The sequence below is a fragment of the Rhinoderma darwinii genome, unplaced genomic scaffold (assembly GCF_050947455.1).
Source record: "Rhinoderma darwinii isolate aRhiDar2 unplaced genomic scaffold, aRhiDar2.hap1 Scaffold_2770, whole genome shotgun sequence".
NCBI classification, from domain to species: domain Eukaryota; kingdom Metazoa; phylum Chordata; class Amphibia; order Anura; family Rhinodermatidae; genus Rhinoderma; species Rhinoderma darwinii.
The window spans coordinates 6,391-34,038 of record NW_027463060.1 but is presented as its reverse complement, the minus strand read 5'-3'; the positions used below and the strand labels follow the sequence as shown (position 1 = coordinate 34,038).

Here is a 27,648-nt window from a genome sequence, read left to right as displayed (position 1 = left end):
CCCTCTAATATTTTTCCAATTAGGGTTTTGGGGTATTTACCTTTTTACGGGTGTTTATATCTTGTGTGACTTATTGGAAGTTTCAGATTTGTTTTGGTTTTTTTTGTTTGTTTTTTTTAACAAAAAGATTAAAAGTGAAGAAAAAAAACAAACACTGTGTTAATTGTATTGCCATTGTAATAACTTATTAGATGTCATGTCTAAAGGTGAAAATTTGAGTACTTCAATACACAGCAAAAAAAATATATTTTTGTAGGTTAAGAAAAGGCACAGGTTCATAAAGTCCAACCTATAATTCTACTATGTTGATCCAGAGTAAGGTAAAAAACCTCAGGATGTTGATGCCATTTGCCCTAAAATTCCTTCCCAACTCCAAATATGGCAATTAGAATAAGTCACTGGATCAGCAACCCTTCTCTAGTAATATAGTATATATAACTTGTAATATTATATTTTTCAAAAAAAGGCATCAAGGCCCTTCTTGAACTCGTTCAATTAATCAACCATCACAACATCCTGTGGCAGAGAGTTCCAAAGTCTCACTGCTCTTACAGTAAAGAATCGCTGTCTAGGATTATGGTGAAACCTTCTTTCCCCTAGATGTAGAGGATGCCCCCTTTTGATGGTTACAGGACTAGCTATAAAAAGATCATTAGACAGCTCTCTCTACTGTTTTATTATATATATTTGTACATTGTAATTTGCCTCTAAGCAGTCTCTTTTAATAAGCTGAATAACCCCAATGTTGATGATCATTCCTGATACTGCAATCCACTCATTCCCTTAGTCACCCTCCTCCGCCCTCTTGTTCAACTATGTCCTCCTTATACACAGGTGACAAAAATTGTACAAATTTGAATAAAGTTTTTTGTTTTTTAGCCAAGACTTAAGAATGGATCCACAAGAGTGAATACTTGTAAATCTTGCAGTTGTACTCCTCTTCCCTGTAGGATACTCTTGTGGAAAAAATAACCCTTATTTTTCAAAATAAGCGGTCCTATGTGTGTACGTGGGTAATTACACTGTCTCTCTCTGCCTCTCGCTCTGATCCTGCTTCCCTCTCCCTTCTTCATAGACTTCTAGGGGTAGCTGTAACTGAACCCTCAGTGAGCATTAATATCAGAGTGCAGTGAACAGTTAGGATGGGGAGGAAGGAGCCTGATAAGTGGAGAGAGGTATTTTTCTCTAATAAGATGTATTACAATGTTTCTTGTGTTTGCGTATACTATTGATTTATGCAATTTTTTAAAACATTATAGGCCGTTTAAAGAGGTCACTAGGTCTTACAAAGTGAGCCTCTGACGCTGACCTATCAATGTGAGGCTGCTTCCTAAAGACAGTCCTAGGCCAGCTTTAGGAAACAGCCTCACGCTGATAGGTCAGCGTCAGAGGTTCAGTGGTAGCTCTGCCGATAGAGAAACTCTCGCGGTCAAGCCCGCTTGGCTAGTCAGCAGGTCATTTGCATATTTTGTGACAAAAAGAAGAGGGGTCCATAGTTCAGCAACGGGGGCACAGAGACGTACAGGAGAAGCACCGCTGGACTCAGAGACCTTGGCTATTAGGTGAGACTACTAACTCACTTTGTAGAACCTAGTGACCGGTCCTCTTTAAATATGGCCACCTTTTAAACCCCATTTAACATCTTCTATATACACGTGTTGAATTTAACAGGCTGTGCATTTGGAAAGTCTTCAGACCCTTTCACTTTTTTCACAATTTATGTTGAGGCATTGTGCTAAAGTAACAAAAATATATTCAAGTTTTCCTTATCATTCTGCACTCCATACCCCATAATGACAGAGTGAAAACAGAATTTTAGAAACTTTTGCAAATTTATTAAAAATGAAAACTCAAATTTCGCATGGACATTAGTATTCAGACCCTTTGCTATGACACTTGACATTTAGATCTGGGAGCCTCCCATTTCTCTAGATCATCTTTGAAATGTTTCTACACCATCATTAGAGTCCACCAAAAAAATTTGCTTGGACATGATTTGGGAAGATGCACCCCAGTCTATAAAAGGTCTCACAGCTGACAATGCATATCAGAGCAAAAACCAAGCCATGAGGAGGAAAGAGCTGCCTGTAGAGCTCAGAGACAGGATTGTGTGGAGGCACAGATCTGGAGAGGGGTACAAGAAATAATAAAAAAATCAGCTGCACAAAGTCCTAAGAGCACAGTTGCCTCCATAATGCTGAAATTGTAGAAGTTTGAAACAACCAGGACTCTTCCTAGAGCTCACTGCCCCACCAAACTAATCACTGGAGAAGGGCCTTGGTAAGAAAAGTAACCAAGAACCCAATGGTGGCTCTGGCTGAGCTCCAAAGATCCTGTGTGCAGTTGGGAGAAACTTTCAGAAGATCATTACTGCAGCACTCCACCAAGCAGGGCTGCCATCCCCACAATGAAGCATGGTGGCGGCGGCAGCAGCAGCATCATCATGATGTGGGGGTGTTTTTCAACGACTGGTCAGGGTTGAGGGAAAGATGAATGGAGCAAAGTACTGAGATATTGTTAATGAAAACCTGATCCAGAGTGGTGTGGGTGTGTATATGTGTGTGTATATTCACGTGCGTGGAAGTTGCAATATATAATGTGTGTGTGTATACACTACCGTTCAAATGTTTAGGGTCACTTAGAAATGTCCTTATTTTTGAAAGAAAAGCACAGCTTTTTTCAATGAAGATAACATTAAATTAATCAGAAATACACTCTATACATTGTTAATGTGCTAAATGACTATTCTAACTGCAAACGTCTGGTTTTTAATGCAATATCTACGTAGGTGTATAGAGGCCCATTTCCAGCAACCATCACTCCAGTGTTCTAATGGTACATTGTGTTTGCTAACTGTGTTAGAAGGCCAATGAATGATTAGAAAACACTTGAAAACCCTTGTGCAATTATGTTAGCACTGCTGTAAACAGTTTTGCTGTTTAGAGGAGTTATAAAACTGACCTTCCTTTGAGCTAGTTGAGAATCTGGAGCATTACATTTGTGGGTTCGATTAAACTCTCAAAATTGCTAGAAAAAGAGAGTTTTCATGTGAAACTCGACAGTCTATTCTTGTTCTTAGAAATGAAGGCTATTCCATGGGAGAAATTGCCAAGAAACTGAAGATTTCCTACAAAGGTGTGTACTACTCCCTTCAGAGGACAGCACAAACAGGCTCTAACCAGAGTAAAAAGAGAAGTGGGAGGCCCCGCTGCACAACTGAGCAACAAGACAAGTACATTAGAGTCTCTAGTTTTAGAAATAGACGCCTCACAGGTCCTCAACTGGCAGCTTCCTTAAATAGTACCCGCAAAACGCCAGTGTCAATGTCTACAGTGAAGAGGCGACTCCGGGATGCTGGCCTTCAGAAAAAGCCATATCTGAGACTGGCTAATAAAAGGAAAAGATTAATATGGGCAAAAGCACACAGACATTGGACAGAGGAAGATTGGAAAAAAGTGTTATAGACAGACGAATCGAAGTTTGAGGTGTTTGGATCACACAGAAGAACATTTGTGAGACGCAGAACAACTGAAAAGATGCTGGAAGAGTGCCTGACGCCATCTGTCAAGCATGGTGGAGGTAATGTGATGGTCTGGGGTTGCTTTGGTGCTGGTAAAGTGGGAGATTTGTACAAGGTAAAAGGGATTTTCAATAAGGAAGGCTATCACTCCATTTTGCAACGCCATGCCATACCCTGTGGACAGCGCTTGACTGGAGCCAATTTCATCCTACAACAGGACAATGACCCAAAGCACACCTCCAAATTATGTAAGAACTATTTAGGGAAGAAGCAGGCAGCTGGTATTCTATCTGTAATGGAGTGGCCAGCGCAGTCACCACATCTCAACCCCATAGAGCTGTTGTAGGAGCAGCTTGACCGTATGGTATGCAAGAAGTGCCCATCAAGCCAATCCAACTTGTGGGAGGGGCTTCTGGAAGCATGGGGTGAAATTTCTCCCGATTACCTCAGCAAATTAACAGCTAGAATGCCAAAGGTCTGCAATGCTGTAATTGCTGCAAATGGAGCATTCCAAGACCAAAGCAAAGTTTGAAGGAGAAAATTATTATTTCAAATAAAAATCATTATTTCTAACCTTGTCAATGTCTTGACTATATTTTCTAGTCATTTTGCAACTCATTTGATAAATATAAGTGTGAGTTTTCATAGAAAACACAAAATTGTCTGGGTGACCCCAAACTTTTGAACGGTAGTCTATATAGTTGTGTGTGTGCGTGCGTGCGTGCGTGCGTGCGTGCGTGCGTGCGATAACGATTGTGTTTTATTCATCTGGGAATGTGCGAGATCTTCATGGTCTCACAATGTTGCGTTCCAACAGTCTTGAGTAACTTGAGAAAGGTTCAGATGTGAACAGATACGTCGCTCACTCTGTGGTGAATAAAAACCAACATCGCTCCATCAACCTTGAAGTCCTGGTGCTGTTACTTGCCCTACACCTCTGCGATCTATATATATCACCTCATTAAAAAAAGCGCAATAATCTGACTTTCAACAGAAGTCACTTGTGACCGAAACGGAGCATGAGATCGCTATGACTGGGGGGCAAGTGCTGAGTTCAGGAACACTACGGTGTTAGCCCATGTGCCTGCTTGCTGCTGCATGACGCTTGTGTGGTAGATGACATTTTCCTTACTTATGCCAGCTTGCTGCCTGTGCCCCGCTGTACTGTATGTAATCGATGTACTTACTGCTTGTACATGGAGAACAGCGGGGCCGGTCACATGACGAAGAGTCGTATCGCCATAAAGACGACTGTTCAACTAGACTTCCGGTCCCCCGGCCGCGCTATAAAACCCTCAGAATCAGCGCGACAGGAATGTATATTAGCGAGTGTCCTCACATACTGCAGTGACTACACAGCTCATCATTTTTGGTCCCCACATAACCCCTTTAACTTTGCAAATTTTTACATTTAAAACACCCCCGACAGCTCAATACAGATGGTGCCGGGAGTATGAACTCCGCACGCATCCCCAGTTATTCCACCCTCTAAGCAGTAAAAGGAACCACTGACATTACATCACGTCAAATATCCAAAGCAATGATTATTTTATTTCATTGTCTTCAAGTGCTGACAAAATGTAACAAAACAAAAAAAAGGGAACACATTTCAATTCCCTCCCACCCGCTGCTGTAACGGCTATAATCGGCTGGCCAAGAGTCACAGCGTCCCATGATCGGGGCTACTCCACGGAGCGCTTACATAAAAACCTACAGAAAATATATATATTCATATATGCTAGAATTAAAAAAAAAAATAATAATATAAAGGAAATGCAAAGGGGGAGAGGAAGCCATTACTGCAAGGAAGGTCACAAAACAATGAGGAGAAGCAAACAGGAATAAAGGGAACCTTAAAAACATGGTGCTCCAGGCCAAGCGGCAGGTTTGCCTGGACTAGAGCCAGTATGACGGCGTGCTGTGCTTTTTAGTGTGTTGATGCTTTACCGTTCATCTACAGTGGAGGCCGCCATTTTTTTATTGTTTGATGAATAATCTAAATTCTCTATGACTACGCCAGTTAATTGTAATTCCAGCAAAAATGAAACTATATTGCTTTGCCAAATTTAGGCTCAATTTACTACCTCAACATTTTGATTCCCATTCTGTAGAGACCCCATGGGTACACCAGGCCGGCTACCTCTGGATCATGGGAACCATAAAGCCTGCATGGAAAGGGTGGACCAGAAACCATTCAGCAAGCTGTAAGTATTCCCTCTGTTAGATATATGACAGGATCCAGCAGCGGAAGGATTTAAAAGGTTTGGTATGAGATCTGTAAAAATGGTCTGCTTTGGTCAACATGGACGGGCCGGGATTTGCATGACAAGAGGAGGGGGTGGATTATCACACCACATCGTGTATAAATGACTACTCGCCTGCTGGATCCTGGAACATCTACTTATTTATACAGATCACTGGGTAGGTAAAGCCACAATATTCAGATCCTTAAAGGGGTTGTACAGTGTTAAAAAAAAAATTGCTGTTTTCTTTCAAAAACATTGTCGCACCTGTCCACCGGATCAGCGCTATGCACTTCAATGAATACCAGATGCAACCAGTGGTCAGGTGTGACGCTGTTTTTGGAAGAAATCAGCCATTTTTTTTAAAATTTAGTGTAACCTTTTCACATTGTCATGATTCAGACAACCAAGTAATAACAACCCACCAGATCTCTATATTGAAGAACCCTCAGGGAAACTGAATGGGGGGGGGGGGGGGGGGTAGGGATCTTCAGTTTGGTTGAGATTGAGCAATTGTTAGCCTCCCAGGAAGTGGTAGAGAAGACAATGGTCCAGTAAATGGCGGCCTCCACCATATATAGGCTAATGTAAGACTTTACTGACCACTTTAAGAGGCTTGTGTGCACAGCAGATCCATCTGCTATACAACAGTACAGCATTAGTCGGGGTGTACTGTAAGGAGATGAAAATTATTAAGGCTCAGATCCCAAACATGGGGATGCTGGTGCACACAAGGAGCTTGGTGGTAATGAGGAACGCTGTAACAGAACGGTGCGCAGCAGTGGTCTACCTCTGTGACTAGGTGTATCAATAGGCAGTATTGCATGCTGCGGCAACGTATTAGACTGTCCGACATATAAAACCATTGCATATATGTGCAACAGACCAGCGTACAATGAGAGGCACACGGAGAAAACAGTGTGGACATGTCAGAAATACCGGTCTCAACAGTCAGCGTAATCAGGGGATCTCATTACATACATTCAGGTCCATGTAGAAATGTGTGCATATGATTCGACAATATAGAGACCCCTGTACCTGTATAGACCAGTATATTTACAAAGCCTTTATCTGTATCTCACCTACAGATTTGCTACAAGTGTGTAGATCGATGTCTGCTGCCCCACCCCACCAAATCCCGAACCTCTTAATATTCTCCTCTGTCCGTAGACATGCGTCTAATTCGCAAAAGAACGTCAATCAGCGCAAGGCTCGGCCCGCAGAAAAGAAAATCCTCCGTTGCTTTTAGCTTCCCCTTCCTAGGCACGGTACCTGAATGAACAGATACAGACATGGAGAAGATATAGATATATATTTACAGTAATAATGAAGAGATGGTAAGAAGAAGAGCTTGGAGCACGAGTGTAGGGGAGTGTTTTAGAAATGGTGGTCAGTTGTAAGGACCGCTGATGTCCCATATTTTTTTTTTTTTTAAAGTTCTGTCTTCCCTACTCTTTCACTTGGAACAGGGGGCGATTGCCCTGGGGAGTCCTCAGTCATTTTCTCCACCCCTTTGTGCTTTGTAGGGATAGCGTGAAAAGTTAAGTCTCCTTTAACAGGTTAATTTTGGCGCAGATTTTCAATGCAGGTCCGAGTTTAATGTTCAGGGCACTCATGAGATGCTCTTCTTTCAGGAGTAACAAAGCTTGCCCGTCAATCTCTTGAGACCGGAAGTCTTCGGCTAAGTCTTGGCATCCTGTCAACCACAAAGGAAAATGAAAGGTTAACGGGACTAACAATGAAGGGGATGTCGATAGCAACATGAAGTTTATTTTTTCCTAGTACAGGTTTTAAAATGGGAGCGACAATCTAATCTGGTTGCAAAGAGTTTGTTTCCGTATGTTGCATATCACGAGAATAAATAGAGGACCGACCTGATCCACGGGCAGGTAATTAATGTTATTATGTAAGCTGGAGAAACAACACCGACACTGTAGCTATAAATATACCCATGGATTATAGAGGCCAAAGCTTAATCAAGACAGCTACAGTATAAGCAAAGCTGCATTGGCCGAAACAGAAAACCTCTGTACGTTATAATAAACGATGGGCAGTGTAACTGGAGCAAAAGATTTATCCCCAAAATTTTTTTAAGCCAAAAACAGAATTAATTAAAAGGATTATTCCCAGAATAGACTATTATCCCTTATCCTGTGGATAATTGTCTGATCGCTGGGGGCCCCACCAGTCATGACGTAAACAGCTGAGTACATCGCTCAGCTGTTTCGGTCAGTCCAATAGACATGGAATGGAGTGGAGGGTGCAGGCTCAACTACTGCTCCATTAAAGCTCCTTCTCACTGCGGGCGGCTCTGGACCCCCATTCTCACGACTGGTGAGGCTCCCAGTGATCAGACAATTATCCCCATTTTCTATTTTTACATTTATTTTTTTCTGAAAATGTATAGTCTACACCTTTAAATACAAGGTCCACAGGTTGTGGGTGGAATTGCTGCTTAAACCCATTCACTAAATGGAGCTGCGCTGCAATGCCATACAAAACCTATGGACAGGTGTAGGGAACGAAAAAAAAACATACAAGTATTTCTAATCCTGGACAACCTTTTAAGTCACGGTTAAAGGAAATTTTTTTATATGTTATTGCTTTTAGTATGTCATTAAAATAAATTTTATTTATTTGTGTTTTTGTGTTGTACTTCTCTATGGGGGCTGCCATTTTTTTTTTCATCTCTGTAGGTGTCGATTAACGACACCTACAGAGATGGAATACGGCACATACATCCCCATAGAGAATGCGAACGGGAGCCGTTCCATTCACTATAGCATTAGCCATCTATGTGGGAACGGCGCATGCGCCGCTCCCACACAGTGCAAAAGGAAGGTCTTCGGCAGAGCGACATCCAGCGCCATTTTCACGTGGACCGGAAGCCGCGGCCGGACAGTAAGATGACGACTTCCGGTCGCGGCTTCCGTCCATATGTTCAGAAGCAAGGACAGGGAGCGGAGGGAGCAGAGGCAGCGACAGCGGCAGGAGCAGGTAAGTTATGTTTGTGTATGTTCATGTTATACTGTCTGATTACCACTGTATCTAATCCTCCTACACTGTGCATGCACTCAAAAAATGGCAGCACAGTGTAGGAGGTTTGAACATTCAGCCCCCTCCTTTCTCCTGGCACTAGCCAGAATAAGGGAGGGGGGATTGTTTGAGGACACTAGAGCGAGTGTGTCTTCTCCAATTTTGCAGCATAAAGCAATGAGGTTGCTTTACCACATGTCAATGCTGCAATTTTGGGAACTGCTCCCTCTAGTGACCAGCACAGGGAAATGTTATAAATTAGAATCTAATTTATAATATTTCCTGACTTGTGGAAAAAATTTAAAAAAATTAGAACAATGTGTAATCATTTATATACTAACAGTTTAACTAAAAAAAAAAAAACATTTCTAGCGACACATTCCCTTTAAAAGGCAGATGTACCGTATAGGACTACAGTTGCACGTGCGTGAGGCATATGTTCGACTGCAGTATTTATAGGGGTTATGTGGGACTTTTTAAAATCTACAGCAAGGCAGGGGATGGCATAACATAATAAACCTGCAGATACTCACTCCCTGAAGTGCCCTGCGCCAGCTCCAGTGCGGAGGTCTCGTTTTCCCGGCAAACTGGTCCCAAAAGCTCCTTCATCGGTCATGTGTCGTTCATAGGAACATCGCTGCAGCGGCACAAGACTGATGACTGGCTCGCGACCACTGCAGAAGCTTCCGGTACCAGAGAATCGCAGAACAGGACCTCCGTGCTGGAGCGGATTTTAAAAAGTTCTGGATAAAGCCTTTAAATGTGAAAAGCAAACGTAAGCCCCAAATGCAGTTCCCACTGAATTCGAGGCTGAAGCTTGGCATGCACGTTTAAAGTGCTGTAAAACTTATGCCCCAGACTTATGCAATGGAAGAGTTTTATGTCAACCAGCCTGATGTATATTATTACTATTAGGCAGTTGGTAAGAAGTTACGGTATTACATACCTAATGGAGTGTTAAACACTACTGTAATGCAACCAGACGTAAAGTACTGACAGTTTCACAATGTACACGCATCAATCTTTCTTGCATGCATCATGTCCACATTACCTTGCAGAGAAGAAATAAACTCGTACACCTCCTCCACACTCCAGCGACTGGGATTGCTTGACAGAAACACCGGATTAATCCCCAGCAGCTCAGAATTTGATGGTCCGCTAGTTGGAGTACTCCCGTCTCTTTCGCGTTGTGGTGTTCTGCAAGACGGTGGTGCTGGAGATGTTGGAGAGAAAGCTTCTTCATAGCTGGAATTATCCGATCCACGGCTGGAATCCTCCTGCAAGAAAGAAACAGATCCCGGAGTCAGCAATAGTTGTAGTAATTCCTGGATAGGTCTCCCACCCTACTAAAGGATCTTTTTCCACATAGGCACCTATGGTGCAGCACAGTGCCTGCCCTTATAGGAACCACACAGCTAAGAAAATAATCTGTCACTAAACTTGTGTGCGTCAGCCGCTAAAATTTTCTTTGCACTCTGTTGTAGTCTATTGTGCATTTAACAACTTACATCAATGTACTAATACCACACAAAAATCAGGCTGGTTCTTGGTCACATTTATAGTTAACTGTCAAAATGCCACAGCAGAAGAAAGCTCATATTTACAATCTGGTTCAAAGGGATTTAAAAGGAAGTTTTTCTTCTGCATATTGCTAGGTCGGGAAATATTAAGTGTAAAATAAAATCCTAGCGATAGACATAGCGAATTGAAACACGGCCCCGTTAATTTGGCCAAAGGAGGAAGTTATTGTTAACAGTGACTTTTTTTTATATGTATAAAGTTTAAAATATTGCGGCTTCTAGAAGTTACAGGAGGAACTAGGCGGAGGAAGGAGGCAGAGGTGAAGCGCAGTCTCTCCTCAGCCATATCCCTACAGGGGTTTTCCAGAATTCAAACAATGACAACCTTTAGCTGGGCCATCAATGTTTGATTGGTGGGTGTTCGACCCATGGGACCCCCGCTGATCAACTGAATTAAGAGGCTGTGGCGCTCCAACCCCTTCATTGTTTACAGAGGCACAGCAGTTTGTCCATATGGGCACGGTAAATGGTACTGACCCTCCGATCGAACAGAGGATAGGCCATCATTATTTGACTCCTGGAAAACCACTTTATGCATCTCACAGGTCTTTGTTCTTTACATAAAAATCGATGTGAGGAGCTCTGTCCTGAATACAACTGCAGAGGAAGACTGAACGTCCATTCTGCCTCACTACCCATAGGCAGGTATATTGCAGTGTGAACTCAAGGCTATCGCACTATTGATGCAGATTTTACACTTAAAACCACATTACTTTTTACAATGTTAAAAGAATCAGGCCCTAGGCACCTCTGTGACCAGCATTCTCTTCCCCTGGATCTTGGCCCGTGCAATCTCTGAGCTGTTTCTGCGTGGCCCACGTCTGTGAACTCTCACTGCTCCGGCTTCTTGGAGTGGATTTAGCTTCTTTCTTTTAAGACGTAACTGGTGGCTGCAGTTGACATTATATCTAACAGAGAAAAATATTAGTTTTTAAGTCTTAACACTGTTTAATACACTCCAGGCTGGGGAAATCTATGACTAGTCACCAGCTGCTAGGATAGCTGGTCTGAACTAAACGCGGCCATACACATAGGCCGGACCGGTGGACTATCTAATGTGTATGGTGGCGTCCGGACTATGACAGATTTTGGAGGGGGCAAGGATCAGGCTGTTGGATTTCAACATGCCTGATCCTTTTGATTTTGGGGCGATAAGCTGCTGCTTCCCCCTGTTCAGAACACAGGCTTGGCCGAGCGTTCATGTGTATGGGGAGAGGGAGGAATAGCAGTCGGCCGAACGAGGGTACAGCCGACAGCTATCTAGTGTATGGCCAGCTTTAATACACAACAGAAGGGTTGTAGGAGGGTTACATGCATAATAAAGCTCTTGTAAGCCAAATATTTTGTCAGTAAAATGCACTTATCAACTTTAAGGATCCTTATGATGAGAACATAGCACAGATTCACATAAAAGGGATGGTGGGGAATGAGAGGTTAAATAATATCATGGGGCCGGTCACACAAAAATCCTTTATAAACTGCAAACATCACATAATAGTATGAGGAAAACTGAAAGACGCATTCCATGTTCTCTATTAGGGTATGTGCACACACACTAATTACGTCCGTAATTGACGGACGTATTTCGGCCGCAAGTCCCGGACCGAACACAGTGCAGGGAGCCGGGCTCCTAGCATCATAGTTATGTACGACACTAGGAGTCCCTGCCTCGCTGCAAGACAACTGTCTCGTACTGAAAACATGATTACAGTACGGGACAGTTGTCCTGCAGCGAGGCAGGGACTTATGTATGATGCTAGGAGCCCGGCTCCCTGCACTGTGTTCGGTCCGGGACTTGCGGCCGAAATACGTCCGTCAATTACGGACGTAATTAGTGTGTGTGCACATACCCTCAGGGTAAATGAACATCACAGAGGAGGGGATTTCATGCTCAGGCCGGGGGGTAATTAGCCTGTAGAAAGTGTTTGTGGCCGCTAACAGCTCCCCCCCTTCAATATGAGCGAATCGCAGGGGGTTACCGCAGTCAGGGCTCATTACCTGCAGAGCTGCAATTAGAAAAGGGGTTGTCCAGATGGAACATGATTCTACACAAGTGAACATGGCAGTACATCAGTATTCACACTCATATTCTCATTCACCTTTTGGCACAGGTCACGGAGCAGAACCTCTTTGAGCCACGGAATCGGATTGCTGGGGCCAACTTTCCACAGTGTTCACACTTCAACAGTTTCGTGCTACCAGAATCTGTAATAAAAACACAAAAAAAGTCATTTGAGGAGAATCAAACAATTGTTAAATGGAAAAAAGTTTACGAACAATCGATCGGAGGGTGATAGAATTTAAAGATATGGAGCCGTTCTAACTCCATACCAGATCACAAACCAGATGGGGGATGAAAAATTTCCGTCCATAAAGATGCAGACTATAAGACTCAGTTTTTAGCAAGAATACATTTTGCTAAAAAGTCCCTGCGTCTTATAGTCGGGAGTCAAGGGACCCAAGTGCGCCGGCCCCCCTGACCACTTCCTTAATTAAGCCCTTCCAGACCCATGACGTTCCGGCACTTCATGGAGCGGGGGGGTGTGATATTTGGGTGAGCCTGTTCAATAGACTGCAGGTGTTAGCTGAGTTTTACAGCTGACATGCTGCCCTAACGGCCAAGAACAGCAATTGCGCTGTTTCTGGCCGTTTAATTAGTTAAATGCTGCGGTCAATGGCGACCACAGCATTTATAAATGTCAGATAGATGTGGGTCCCAGAGACCCGCACCTATCTCTAGAATGGGGGCCCCTAAACTCCGTTCTAGCTTTTTGTGCTCTCGCGGCCACTTGATTACATGTCGAGTTACTCCCATAGAACTGAATAGTAGTTACGGAAACAGGGTAGTTTGCATGCTACGCTGCTTCCATAACTGACATTCACTACTATGGGAGTTACAGAAACAGCATAGCTCAGCGAGTTACACGGTCTAACGATCGCTGGTTCAAGTCCCCTAGGGGAACTAATAAAATGTGTTAAATGAAAAAAAAAAATAAAATAAAGATATTTTCAGGAGCTAAAAAAAAATAATATATATATTATATATATTAAAAAAGTTAAAAAAATTTAAATCCTTTTCCCATTTTTTCCCCAAGCGCAAAGTAAAAAAAAAAAGAAAAAAAAAAGAAGAAAATCGGTATCCCTGCGTTCATAAGAGTCTGAACTATTACAATATACCATTATTTAACTCGCACGGTGAATGGCGTAAAAAAAAATTACATTTAAAACACCAAAATCTTTATTTTGTGGTCACCTTAGCGCTAAAAAAAAAATGAAATAAAAAGTGATCAAAAAACCGTATGTACCAAAAAATGGTGGCAATAAAAACTACAGCCCGTCCCGCAAAAAATAAGCCCTCACACCGCTCAATCGATGAAAAATATAAAAGTTATGGCTCAGTGATGTGGTGAAACAGAACAAATTATTTTTTTTTTAACATCGTTTTTTTGCTTTTAAATAATTTTTTCCTATTTTCTGTTTTCTAAAACCCGGGGGCGTCTCCTAGTCCGAAAAATATGGTACATTATAAAAAGATTCTAGCAGAAAAGGTTGAAGACACGAAGCTTGTGGCTGAATGGAGTTTAAAAGTGGTTGTCTTATGAAGACTTCTCATCTGCGTAAGTCACATCTAGCTATACATTTTCCCTGCAGCAGCTGAAGTGCAGCATTACACGTCAATCAAGTGAATTTGAACGTTCCCTATGCCTTCCATATGCCCCAATAGGTCAGTGGTTGTCTATGTGTATTACACAATGGCACATGTTTTATAGGAGTTCTGCACGAAGGGATACAAAGTGCCAACATTAACCAAACTAAAATAAATGTTTTAGTATGTGAATAGCACCTACAATTCCAGGATAAGAATAATACAAAGAAAGTAGATAGTCACATTCTACAAAATGCTCATGCAATGCTCTTACACCGGCTCAGATTTTCACTCATTTTTATAAATCCTTAGGAAACATTCTACAAAATTGCACATTATATATTGCAGTTGCATTCAAATGACGCACACGGAGTACGAAGAGACAATGAGCAAAACCATTATTGGGACATACCACTAACAGTCTGATCTACTGCAGGATGATGGGGCAGACCCTCTACCGGAAGCAAAACTGTAAGCGACGCAGGCAACTTTTCTGGGTCCTTTGGTATCTGAGGACTGCCAACCTTGAAGAAGAAACAGCAACTTAGCAAACAATGAGGCTACATTTACACGTGTTGGATTTTTGAACATTAAAAAAATCAAATCACACATTCCTGCACGTTCTAAGGCACTTCTGTCGGCGATCTGCACGAGGATTAGCCGCATTGTCATTTAATGAGGCTAATCATCGGATTTTCCATGCGGTATCCATGGAACAAGCAGCATGTGGGCAAAAATCTGTGCAGACGTTTTACGCAGCATGTGAACGGGGTTGCAGAAACCCCATTTACATGCTTGGGATGCGGATCGTCAACGGATTTTATGCAGATTTCAGCACGGAATTGGCATTGAAATCGATGTCAAATTCGACACATGTGGAGGGGGCCTCATGAATCACTTTAGTTGTGGTCATTTGTAATGGTGCTTACAGGAAAGGGTTCTGCTCCCTCCTGGATGACAAAGCCCTCTATAATATGAGTCAGGATCTGTGGCTTCACAATGGCTTGTGGGGGTTTGGAGTCGCTGTGCTGACGAGAGGTGACCGAGAGGGTGGGTGCGCACGGAGGAGCAGACGCAGTGAGAGTCGGGGAGACTTGAGAGGCGGCCTCAGACTTATCTGTGGAGTGCAAATAAAATAAAAAGTTAAATTATAAACCATTCCCAGAAAACATAAAAATAAAGTAAGAGTGTAATCAACAGAAAGATGTCAGAGCGGTAATGTACAGACTCTAGAAAACAGGGCAAGATGTTCCATTCACCCACCAGCCGGAGTGCCGCCCTCCTCCACTGTATGTGGGGTGTCTACTGGGGGCGATGCTTTTACAGGTAGCGTTGGTGATTCCTCCCTGTCTTCCTCACACTCGGTCTTCCTCTTCCCAGCTCCAGACATCTTACCCTAAGAAACCAATGACCAATAGGAAAGGTGTTATAAAGATAAAAAGAAAAACAACATCATAGACTTTTCTATCGTACAAAGACTCACCTGCAGGACTCCATAAAATGGAGCTTGGGCTTCCTGCACAGCACCCGACACAGCAGATGGCATAGGGGCAGGAGACGGAGGCAGCGTGATGTGTGTTAAGGGAGACCCCTGTGATGGTACCTGCGGAGCTCCCAGGGCCAGAGCTTGGGCAGGACCCTGCTGTCTTGCGCCCACGAGTTGAACAGGAATGTGAGGTTGGTTGGGAGAGGACATAGGAAGTGTTCTAGCACTTTGGGTAGGTTTGGCTGCCAGGTGTCCTTGTAGATTTAAAGGTGGAACCCCTTTGCCGGGTTGTTTGGGTTGAATGGGCACAGGAGCTTTAGTTGGCAGAGTTGCCTCAGGAGTCTGCAGCATAGGTTGTACAACCAGAGTCTGTTGTGCAGGAGTTGCCTGCAGGCTTTGCTGAGAGGGGACCTGCGGCTGCTGCTGTGCCAACTGTAGGTGAGCAGAGGCATGGACGAGCTGGGACTGACGATGCTGGTGGATGGCAATCTGCTGCTGGAATACCACCTGCTTCTGTTGTAGGACTGAGTGAGGCTGAATATGAGTGTAAGTAGCTGATGGATAATTGCAAAAAGAAAGGAAGAAGAAAAACATATGATATGGCATCAGTGTTGGATTGAGATAAGGAAATAAAAAGGTTTGGGAGAACATTAAGAAGTGGCATCGTTTAAAAAATAAATCAATCTGAATGACGTATTCAATCAAGACTTTCTGAAAGGATAGTACATAGGATAGGGGAATACTTACAAGAATACGGATAAGAGACCCATGTGAACTTACCAGAGCTTATAAGGGTCTGGTTGGGTGCTGGTGTTGCAGCTCTGGTTAGGTTGATGCCGACACTTTGCTGCATAGCCTCTCCTTCTGCTTTTCTCCCCTCTGCTTCTGTCTGACTCCCCTGACTCACTGTGCCTCCTGCCGGACCAATCTGACTCTTCACAGTATGTGGTAAAGCAGAAGGTGGCAATTGTGAAGGTGCAGAGGAAGAGGGCACTGGGTGAGTGATTGGTTTGGACTGTAGAGGTGCAGGATGAGCAATGATAGGCCCGGCAGCCGTGGACATGGGTTGAGAACTCTGCTGACCTCGAACTGCCAGGTTTTGCACCTAGGTAGAAAAACAACAATGTGTAATGTCCAAACTCTATGCTGATCTAGGTTCAGTTCAGTTGGACCACAGGGGTCCAGGCCTTGTGGCTGTAAAGCGGTCGTATTATGGTCGGATGAATAATTTTTTTTCTTTCCTTAAAAAAGGACTGGTGGTGTGCTACATATATCCCCTTACTACTACTATAACTATATCTGACCTGTAACAACATCAATATAGAAAAAAAAGTTCTCGTAAAACTATATGAACACTTACCTGGTCGGAGTCATGATGCATGCCTTGGTTCTGGGGGGATGCCACTTCCTGCTGGACTGTAGCCACAGAGCCATTGGGCATTAGAATGAGTTGAGAGTTCAGAGGGACACCACGACCAAGAGATCGGTTCACTTGTAATAGGTTACCCAGCTGGGGCTGCTGCTGGTAGAAGATTGAAGATTAGTAAAGAAGAAAAGGTGAAAACCTTGCGGGAAATAAGATACAGATGTCATCAGCAAACAGTTCAGCCTGTCGCACGCACAGGCCACCAACAAATATACAGGCTGTGCACGGTGACCTGCCACTAATACGCAGCATTTACACCAAGGCTTTGTGTGTGTTGTGACAAGTTACTATAAATATGTAAGGCAAACTTGGATTTAGAAAGGGGACCTATAAGATGTACGTAAAGATAAGGAACAGATGTCCTGTCCCATCAAGACAACCCCTGTCCATATACCCTATTAGAGCATATGGACATCATAAAGAGGGTCCCCGGCTCTGACCTTCCCTCTATGTGATAGATCTTCTGACTCAGGCCTTCCATATATTACAAGGGATAATGAATGAAGTTATACAGGGAGCGCTACTTATATTAGCCAGACCAGAGACCTGGTGCAAATGTAGTAGACTGTCACTTTTTGATTTCAGTGGGTGCGGTGTAGAATACTACATGTTGGGTTAATACGCGGCTGTTTTCCTCGTTACGGAATTTATAAAATATTAATTAATGGACAGTTTTCCAAAACAGACTATAAAAAAAAAAAAGGAACATCAGACTGCAATGGATTGAACATCTCACTTACACGAAGGTACATTTGTGTCTGTGACTGGCTGAGAGGTGGGGAGCCAGCGTTGCTGAGCAGAACGGACTGAGTGAGTGTGGTAGCACTGGGGGCAGTGACATTCTGGGCACGACTCAGGAGCTGAGCTGAAGAGCTGGTCGACAAATTCACCTGCTGAGGGAATAAGGAGAATTAGTAAAACGCTTCCATCAGGAAAACACAGCTCTGTAGTGGATAAGAGGCCCTTCAAATCCTGCCGAATACGTAAGACGATGTGTCAATAGTTATGACGTACCGATCCTTGCGTAGTGCTCGTCTGTTGATTGGAAATGGTGTTCGGGGAAGCAGCCTGGCGGGTGGCAGCAATCGTTGCCTGTAATGGCAAAATAAAAGGTTAATGCTACATTCTATATAAAACGGATACAATATTTCTTGCCACATGGCGTGTCCGGTTGATAAGTATGCGGCCTCTGGAAGATGTCAAGCGGTGTGAGGGTCAGAGTGGTTTGACCGCAATCGCTCTAACATAAATGGTTTATCCTTGAAATACGCCATTAATGTCTGTTGTGAGATAACCCACTACATCCTAGCAATATACCGTCAAGGTCCCACCTAGCTGGCTTGAGTGGTGACTGCTGTCACCAGAAACTCTCCTCAGGAGTGCATCCTCAGGCTTTGGGCCTAGAACTTCAAGTGATCAAATCTCAACATATCTCAGGGTCCTTCTCTAATGTCTCCTATAAGAAGTGCAGTCCTATAAATGCAGACCCAGAGAATCAGCTTATCCCCCTCATAGGGCAAAAGGAAAGCGCTTGTCCTGATGTGTTCCGGCATTGAGCAGTCAGGGTCTTTAATCTGGAGACACATTTTCCAACGAAAAATTGACCGTTCAGCCAGACGTTGTGCGCCCAGTTACAAGTAACAGCAAGACAGCCATGCGGGAAGTCAGGAGCGTATTTTTAACCACTTCTGCTTTCTTAATTGCTTTAGACACAGCGCTCATTGTGGTGCCACCCACTGTATAACTCACCATAGTCATGTGACTGACAATACGATGTCCATTACCATGTCAGTCATGTGGACCTAACAAGACCCAAATCTGCTATGTTAACTTGACACTGATCACAATCAAGCAGGATGTTACCTGTATATGGAGGCGCTGCGCCAATATTGGAAAGCCAAAGATCGATATATAGCTATCTCTCTCAATATATACCTACAATCAGAAAACATTCTAAAGCATAAAAATTCTCATCGTGAAGAGAACTTACCTGCTGAACTGCTGCGAGACTATGTAGCTGTGCATTACTCAGCTGCTGCTGCAGCATCAACTGGTGAAAGTACTGCGCTGCATTAGGTTGTCTGTGTAAAGCCTGCAGAGCCTGTGGGGAAAAGACTGTTAGCGCCCACACGTAGACCTTGAACCTGGCACATATAAATACAGAGTAGTGTCAAGTGGCAGGGGCCTATATCCTGGCTCTTCCCAATTATATGAATGAGAAACATAGTTAATGGGGCTTAGGCAGGATGCTGCAATGCCATCTGGTTTAAGGGCTTATTCAGACGAACGTGATATTCGTCCGTGCAACGGGCGTGATTTTCACGCGCTTCGCACGGACCTATGTTAGTCTATGGGGCAGTGCAGACAGTCCGTGATTATTATGCAGCGGGTGTCTGCTGCGTAAAACTCACGACATGTCCGTTTATTGTACATATCTCGCGCATCACGCACCCATTGAAGTCAATGGGTGCGTGAAAATCACGCATGCCACACGGAGGCACCTCCGTGTGACGCGCGTGATTCGCACAACAGCAAAGTATGAATATAAACAGAAAAGCACCACGTGCTTTTCTGTTTACAAACATACAGAGTGTCATAATGATGGCGGCTGCGCGAAAATCACGCAGCCACGCATATGATGACACACGGATCGGTCAAGTGCCTTTTGCGCACGCAAAACGCAGCGTTTTTTTGCGAGCGCAAAACGCACACGCTCGTGTGAATACGGCCTAACTGTAATAATGCAATGACCTGAAAGAACAGACCGATAAGTGACAGAAATCAAACGCGGCTCGAGAGGGATTTAAAAGGGACAACTCCATAGAACATGCTCATATTTGCGATAGGCACCTACACACGGATCAGTATTTCCTGAGAAGTTCCGTAAATTGAAAACGCAGGAAAGTCAAACCAACGACTGATAGGCTTGAGAATAAGAAAATAGCATTTAATGAAAGTCATCTGATGAAAAATCTAGAGGTGCAGTTTCAAGGCAACAAAATATATATATACACTCAGGAATCAATTACTATAGAGATCCAATATAATGCTACACAGACTGGGGGTAGGTGGCTGCCTATAAAGTTGCACTGTTTTATTAACGGCTTGGCGACAAATTTACGGTGCGGGGATCTTGCGGGCACAGGAGCAGTATCCGCATCACCCGCAGTGAGTGTCAGCAGTATGACTCCGGATAACTCACATTCCAGCCGTTTACCCCTCAGATCATGCAGTGAATAGTAAACGCAGCATTTCAGGGGAAGGACAGAAGGGGCTCCCTCTCTCACCCCATTTGCACCCCCGCGACTGCCATGGCAGCCGTCCGACAGACATAATACGCTGCAATATAGGAGTATTGCAGTGTACTATATCAGTGATCAAACTATCGCGTGTCCCTGTCCCCTAGGGAGACTAAAAAATAAAATAAAAAAAAGCAAATAAAAAAAAATGCAAAGTAAAAAAACGAAAACAAAACCTTTTTCCCTTAAAAAATATTTCATTATGGACTAAAAAGTATTTTAAAAAAAAGTATAAACAATAGGTTTTGAGGCAACATTAAGAACCCAAACTATAAAAGGAATTGCGTCATTACTACTACACGGTGAATGCAAAAAAATAAATAAATATGGCGAAACTGTATTTTTTTCATCCCCCAAAAGACAAAAAAAAATACGTTTTTTAATACATTATATGTACCCTAGAATGGTGCCAGTAAAAAATACAACTTATCTTACAAAAAAAAAAAAAAAACAAGCTCCATACGCCTATGTCAACGGAAAAATGAAAAAGTGATGGCCCTCGCATGGCAGAGATAAAAAAACAAGAATAATTAATGTCTCCTCAAGACCCAAAATAGCTGCATCCTTCAGGGGTTAACTAGTTCATATCGGACACTTACCTGGACAGCCTGGCGTTCATAGAGCGACATCTGAGAGATCTGTGGGCGAGAGCTGGCGCTGGATGCTGTGTTCCCATTGGTGGAAGAAGAGTTCTGTTCACTCTCAGTCTCCATGTTCATTCTTTGATCTGTTAAATAAATATTGCATTTTTAGTACGAGATATGTCCAGGTATAATTTTCCGCAAAGAGCAAAATGACATATGGACTCGAATATGTTTCTATGGACAATACCACCTATTAGGCACATTTGGACACGAGAAGAGACCACTCTACTGCATTATTACAAGGATCGGGCTCAGCGCTGGACATGGCGCGTCTCATTCTTCCTAGAGGAAATACTGAGCAGAGCAATGCGAGGACAACGCAGCTTAAAAAATCCTTCATGCTTTCGGTGGGAGGAAACCGGAGTTACTAAAGAAAACCCACACAAACTCTATGTAGATGCTGCCCTGGCCCAGCTAAACACTGAGCGGCCCATTGTCCTATTACTGTGCCCCTTGTATAACTGCACAAACACCTTACAATCTGTTCAGATGCCCATGCTATGCACATACCCAATATTCTCTCTATCAAGGGGACGACATGCACACAGCTGGAAATATAAGAAATAATACTTGGGTCTACTAAGAATTACATCAGTGATCAAAGAATGGCAATTTGAAGTCCCCTAGTGGGACGAAATTTTTTTTTTAATAAAGCTTTGAGTTAACAAAAAAAAAAGTATTCACATAAAGAAATGAAAGTTTGTTTTATTTTTTTATTTTGCACGTATTTTGTATTTTTAAAAATACACATTTGTGGTATCGTCGGAATCGTAACGACCCGTACAATAAAGTTATCACAATATTTGAACCAAACATTAAAATGGCATCATAAAAAAAATCCTCAAAAAGCAATGGCGGAATTGCTTTTTTTTTTTCTACTCTTCCCCCAAATATATATTAATAAATGTTAATCAATAATTTATATTTACCTCAAAATGGTGCTAAAAAAAAACAAACAAAAAACTGTCCTTATTTGGTTTTGCCGTAATTGTACTGACCCATGGAATAAAAGTAATCTTACACAATTTATTGTGCAAAAAAAAAAACAAAACAATGGCTGAAATGTTTTTTTCCCATTCTCCTCGAAAGTCGGGTTAACCGCTCAACGGAAAGGAAAACGGAAACCTCAGCTTCTGTTTCCCTTATCAATGGTGACGGAAACCTAGCTAATGGTTTTCGTCTGTCACCGTTGTGCCAACGGAACCCCTCAGCAGAACACAGACAATGATGTGAACACGGCCTTATATGTAACCCAAAAAATTGCTATTGAAAAATACAACTTATCATGCAAAAAACAAGCCCCCATACAGCTACGTCAACGGAAAAATAAAAAAGTTATGTCTTTTGGAATGCAGCGAAAACAAAAAAGAGGAAAAACATTGCAACATGTATGCAACTTTAGAATTTACCTTGCGTATCTCATTGGCTCACTATTTTCAAGACATCTGCTTTCTGTCAGTGAATAGAAACATTCTTGTTCAAAACTGCTCTCAGCTGGGAGATGGATACATTTGTATCCAGTCCAGGCAATCCTCTGGATTCCAGGCTGATACATTATACTAAGGGCGGATTTACACGACCCTGATTTGCGTCCATGCAACCCGCGTGAATTTAATGCGGGTCACACAGACCTATGCAAGTCTATGGGGAAGTGCAGACTGTCCGTGATTTTTGCACAGCGTGAGTCCGCTGCATAAAACTCGCAACAGGTTCTATATTTCGGAATTTTTCGTGCATCACGCACCCATTGAAGTCAATGGGTGCGTGAATATCACGCGCACCACACGGAAGCACTTCCGTGGGACACGCGTTATTCGCGCAACAGCAGTAAAAAAATGTAAACAGAAAAGCACCACGTGCTCTTCTGTTTACAAACATCCGAACGGAGTGTCATAATGATGGCGACTGCGCGAAAATCAGCTGTTAAGTGCCTTCCGCGCACGAAAAATGCCGCGTTTTTTGCGTGCGCAAAACGCACACGCTCGTGTAAATCCACCCTTAGGCCATGTTCACACGTTCAGGATTTGATGAAAGTGTAAACTGTAATTCCACGCCCTTTAAAATCTGACTGCGCCACGGATTCTTTTAAAAGTCCACGTCGGACTTGCCCATGGCATATCCTGAAAGTGTACATATAGGCGTATACTGATACACTGTAGCAAACTATCATGACAGGAGTGAGATTTGTGCTATTGATGTATTTAGTTCAGAGGATTGCAAAGACTGGATACAACAGTACCGAAATCACATATATGAGAAATACTAAGTCTGTATAGGTTTTCAGCCTCTTGATGTAAACACGAATTTGTCCATTCACTGACAGCAAGCAGATCATTGAAACACAAAGTATGGTCATTATTCTGCGATTAATCTTTCTTTATAGAAAGAGGAAAATATCCCCTTTAACCTACAAAAGGAACTGTTTCCAACAAATCCAGGCCATCATAAGCGTAATTATATAAAATCCCTGTACTATGATATCATGATACAATTGCGTTTCTTATCCCTGTGCTGTGACATCACAGTGTTTATTATCTCAGTACTGTAACATCCCTCAAAATGTGAACTGTACACTGTCATGGTGTACATAGTGTATACCGCCAGTGTAGAGCGTGGTGTACATAGTGTATACCGCCAGTGTAGAGCGTGGTGTACATAGTGTATACCGCCAGTGTAGAGCGTGGTGTACATAGTGTATACCGCCAGTGTAGAGCGTGGTGTACATAGTGTATACCGCCAGTGTAGAGCGTGGTGTACATAGTGTATACCGCCAGTGTAGAGCGTGGTGTACATAGTGTATACCGCCAGTGTAGAGCGTGGTGTACATAGTGTATACCGCCAGTGTAGAGCGTGGTGTACATAGTGTATACCGCCAGTGTAGAGCGTGGTGTACATAGTGTATACCGGCAGTGTAGAGCGTGGTGTACATAGTGTATACCGGCAGTGTAGAGCGTGGTGTACATAGTGTATACCGGCAGTGTAGAGAGTGGTGTACATAGTGTATACCGGCAGTGTAGAGCGTGGTGTACATAGTGTATACCGGCAGTGTAGAGCGTGGTGTACATAGTGTATACCGGCAGTGTAGAGCGTGGTGTACATAGTGTATACCGGCAGTGTAGAGCGTGGTGTACATAGTGTATACCGGCAGTGTAGAGCGTGGTGTACATAGTGTATACCGGCAGTGTAGAGCGTGGTGTACATAGTGTATACCGTCAGTGTAGAGCGTGGTGTACATAGTGTATACGGTCAGTGTAGAGCGTGGTGTACATAGTGTATACGGTCAGTGTAGAGCGTGGGGTACATAGTGTATACGGTCAGTGTAGAGCGTGGGGTACATAGTGTATACGGTCAGTGTAGAGCGTGGTGTACATAGTGTATACGGTCAGTGTAGAGCGTGGGGTACATAGTGTATACGGTCAGTGTAGAGCGTGGGGTACATAGTGTATACGGTCAGTGTAGAGCGTGGTGTACATAGTGTATACGGTCAGTGTAGAGCGTGGTGTACATAGTGTATACCGGCAGTGTAGAGCGTGGTGTACATAGTGTATACCGGCAGTGTAGAGCATAGTGTATACCGGCAGTGTAGAGCGTGGTGTACATAGTGTATACCGGCAGTGTAGAGCGTGGTGTACATAGTGTATACCGTCAGTGTAGAGCGTGGTGTACATAGTGTATACCGTCAGTGTAGAGCGTGGTGTACATAGTGTATACCGTCAGTGTAGAGCGTGGTGTACATAGTGTATACCGTCAGTGTAGAGCGTGGTGTACATAGTGTATACCGTCAGTGTAGAGCGTGGTGTACATAGTGTATACTGTCAGTGTAGAGCGTGGTGTACATAGTGTATACTGTCAGTGTAGAGCGTGGTGTACATAGTGTATACGGTCAGTGTAGAGCGTGGTGTACATAGTGTATACGGTCAGTGTAGAGCGTGGTGTACATAGTGTATACGGTCAGTGTAGAGCGTGGTGTACATAGTGTATACGGTCAGTGTAGAGCGTGGTGTACATAGTGTATACCGTCAGTGTAGAGCGTGGTGTATATAGTGTATACTGTCAGTGTAGAGCGTGGTGTACATAGTGTATACTGTCAGTGTAGAGCGTGGTGTACATAGTGTATACCGGCAGTGTAGAGCGTGGTGTACATAGTGTATACTGTCAGTGTAGAGCGTGGTGTACATAGTGTATACTGTCAGTGTAGAGCGTGGTGTACATAGTGTATACCGTCAGTGTAGAGCGTGGTGTACATAGTGTATACCGTCAGTGTAGAGCGTGGTGTACATAGTGTATACGGTCAGTGTAGAGCGTGGTGTACATAGTGTATACGGTCAGTGTAGAGCGTGGTGTACATAGTGTATACGGTCAGTGTAGAGCGTGGTGTACATAGTGTATACCGTCAGTGTAGAGCGTGGTGTACATAGTGTATACTGTCAGTGTAGAGCGTGGTGTACATAGTGTATACTGTCAGTGTAGAGCGTGGTGTACATAGTGTATACTGTCAGTGTAGAGCGTGGTGTATATAGTGTATATAGTCAGTGTAGAGCGTGGTGTATATAGTGTATACTGTCAGTGTAGAGCGTGGTGTATACTGTCAGTGTAGAGCGTGGTGTACATAGTGTATACTGTCAGTGTAGAGTGTGGTGTACATAGTGTATAGTGTCAGTGTAGAGCGTGGTGTATATAGTTTATACTGTCAGTGTAGAGTGTGGTGTACATAGTGTATACTGTCAGTGTAGAGCATGGTGTATATAGTCAGTGTAGAGCGTGGTGTATATAGTCTATACTGTCAGTATATAGCATGATACCATGGCTGACAGAGGAATAAGTGTCCCAGTATAGGAGACAGCTGGAGAGCTCGCCACACACAACACAATAACAACACCCACCATTGGCTTTACCGGAAGTCCTCCCCCTGTTGCTGGACTAGTACAAGCTGTGCACACACCACCTGTATACATACAGTACATCAATACGGTGTATAGACAGAGGGGGAGGAGCTCTGTGTCCCTGTACACATATACACACAGTATGAGTAGCCCCGAATATCTTCTGCCCTTCCCTATCCGCTCCTCACCTGTTAGGCCCCCGTTCTAGCGCTGACCCCTGACCTTTCCCCCTGCGGTACCCCGCTGACCTCTGACCTCTCCCCGCCGCTCTCAGTTCGGGCTCAGCTTCTCCCTCTCTGTCTGGTTCTTTCTCTCAGCCCCTGACGTCATTTCCCGTCAGACAACTCGACTTCCTGAACACGTGACCCCCCTTCGCCTTACTCCGCCTTCTCTCGCCTTCTACTTTGTTGTCATGGAGACCGAGGGGCGGTGTTCCTGAGTCGGCTGTGTGTAGAGCGCTCAGTGCAGGAGCGTGCGCTTCTTCTCATCATTACCGCGTTATGTGGAGGAGGGCGTAATATAGGGATAGGGAGAATGCAGTTATTATTATTTATAAATTATGTATATAGCGTTACCGTTATCGGAAGTATAATGGGATGTAAATAATATACAAGCGTCTGTGGGCACAGATAGGCACAGCATACGGGGTTATATAGGGAGACAAGTTCTTGTGCCAGTTCCTTCAAACCTATTGAATAGATATTCTATATATTTAGAATACAAAATTGACTGATATTTTCAGGAATTCTAATATACAGTGCCTTGCAAAAGTATTCACCCTTTTGGTGTTTTTCCTGTTTTATTATACCTGGAATTAAAATTGATTTTAAGTTTGATTTTATGTAATAGACCCGACAAAATAGTCCAAATTGTGAAAAGAAAAAAAAACCTGAAAAGTTGTGTGTATATATACGAGGGTGAGTCAAAAATTATCCGCAATCCAGTTATAATAAAACTTCTGTTGGCCGCACTGTCTTATCAGCGCTTCCGAGGTCGCTGCCTCCCCAGTCACTGCTGTGCAGGCTTAATCGTGTTACGTCTGTTTATTTGTGACTGCGGTGCGAGAAACAATGGCCGACCCACTTGTGATTTGCACATAAGAAGAGCAGCGTGCAGTGACACGATTTTTGTGGTCTGAGGATGTGTCTGGTGCCGATATTTATCAAAGACTTTCTGACCAGTATGGAGAGAGTGTTTTGTCGTGAAGAAGTGTGTATGAATGGATAGAGAAGTTCAAGGAAGGTCTCACTAGTGTCAGCCATGAAGAAGGGCCATCATCAGGAATCTCTGGGCCCCATACAGCCAAGGGGTCCGGGCCCCCCTCCATTACTGATGGTTGGGCAACGGAAAGTGGTGCGCTCACGTTTGTATGTTATGCGCTCTAGCTGATTTTGGTACTGATGTCAATTACAGTCAACGAAACCATGGGTCAGGCACATGACCGGTTAATGCCCTGGATTTTGTTTAATTCAGCCAAAACGTATCCCACTGTATGGCATACACTAGGATACGTTGCCTGGGGAATGGCCCTAAATGGTCCACAAATGGCCGGTGACGTTAGTAGCTTTCCCAGAGCTGGAGTCCCCGGGCAGAGCTTCTACTAGCGCTCTGCCCTGTTCCTGATGTCTATATATGGACAGTAATGTCAGGAGCTTCCCCAGGGACAAAGTCCAAGGGCAGAGTGATTGCGATGCTCCGCCTGGGGATTCCGGCATTGGGAAGATCCTGAAATTACTGTCCATATAGTGTTGTCAGGAGCTGTATACGTTTTTTTTTTGTTGCATGATCTCTCAGGATGGAATAGCAGAGTCTACTATGCTATTCTATCCATAAAAAAAAGGTAAACCCCATTCACATGAGTTATATTGTAACATGTAGTGAATTT

General features: G+C 43.5%; 1 protein-coding gene across 1 annotated transcript; it reads right to left on the bottom strand.

Moving 5' to 3' along the window:
• Positions 1-7,060: 7,060 nt before the first annotated feature.
• Positions 7,061-26,133, bottom strand: LOC142703551 (polyhomeotic-like protein 1). Its single transcript, XM_075848237.1, has 15 exons — positions 25,952-26,133; positions 20,836-20,963; positions 18,928-19,038; positions 17,952-18,029; positions 17,678-17,830; positions 16,872-17,030; positions 16,292-16,616; positions 15,509-16,065; positions 15,289-15,421; positions 14,955-15,142; positions 14,438-14,549; positions 12,479-12,584; positions 11,128-11,287; positions 9,851-10,076; positions 7,061-7,459 (listed from the first exon to the last, which is right to left on the bottom strand). The coding sequence occupies exons 2-15, from the start codon at positions 20,953-20,955 to the stop codon at positions 7,305-7,307; spliced, it is 2,583 nt and encodes an 860-aa protein (XP_075704352.1). The 5' UTR covers positions 20,956-20,963; positions 25,952-26,133; the 3' UTR covers positions 7,061-7,304.
• Positions 26,134-27,648: the final 1,515 nt, after the last annotated feature.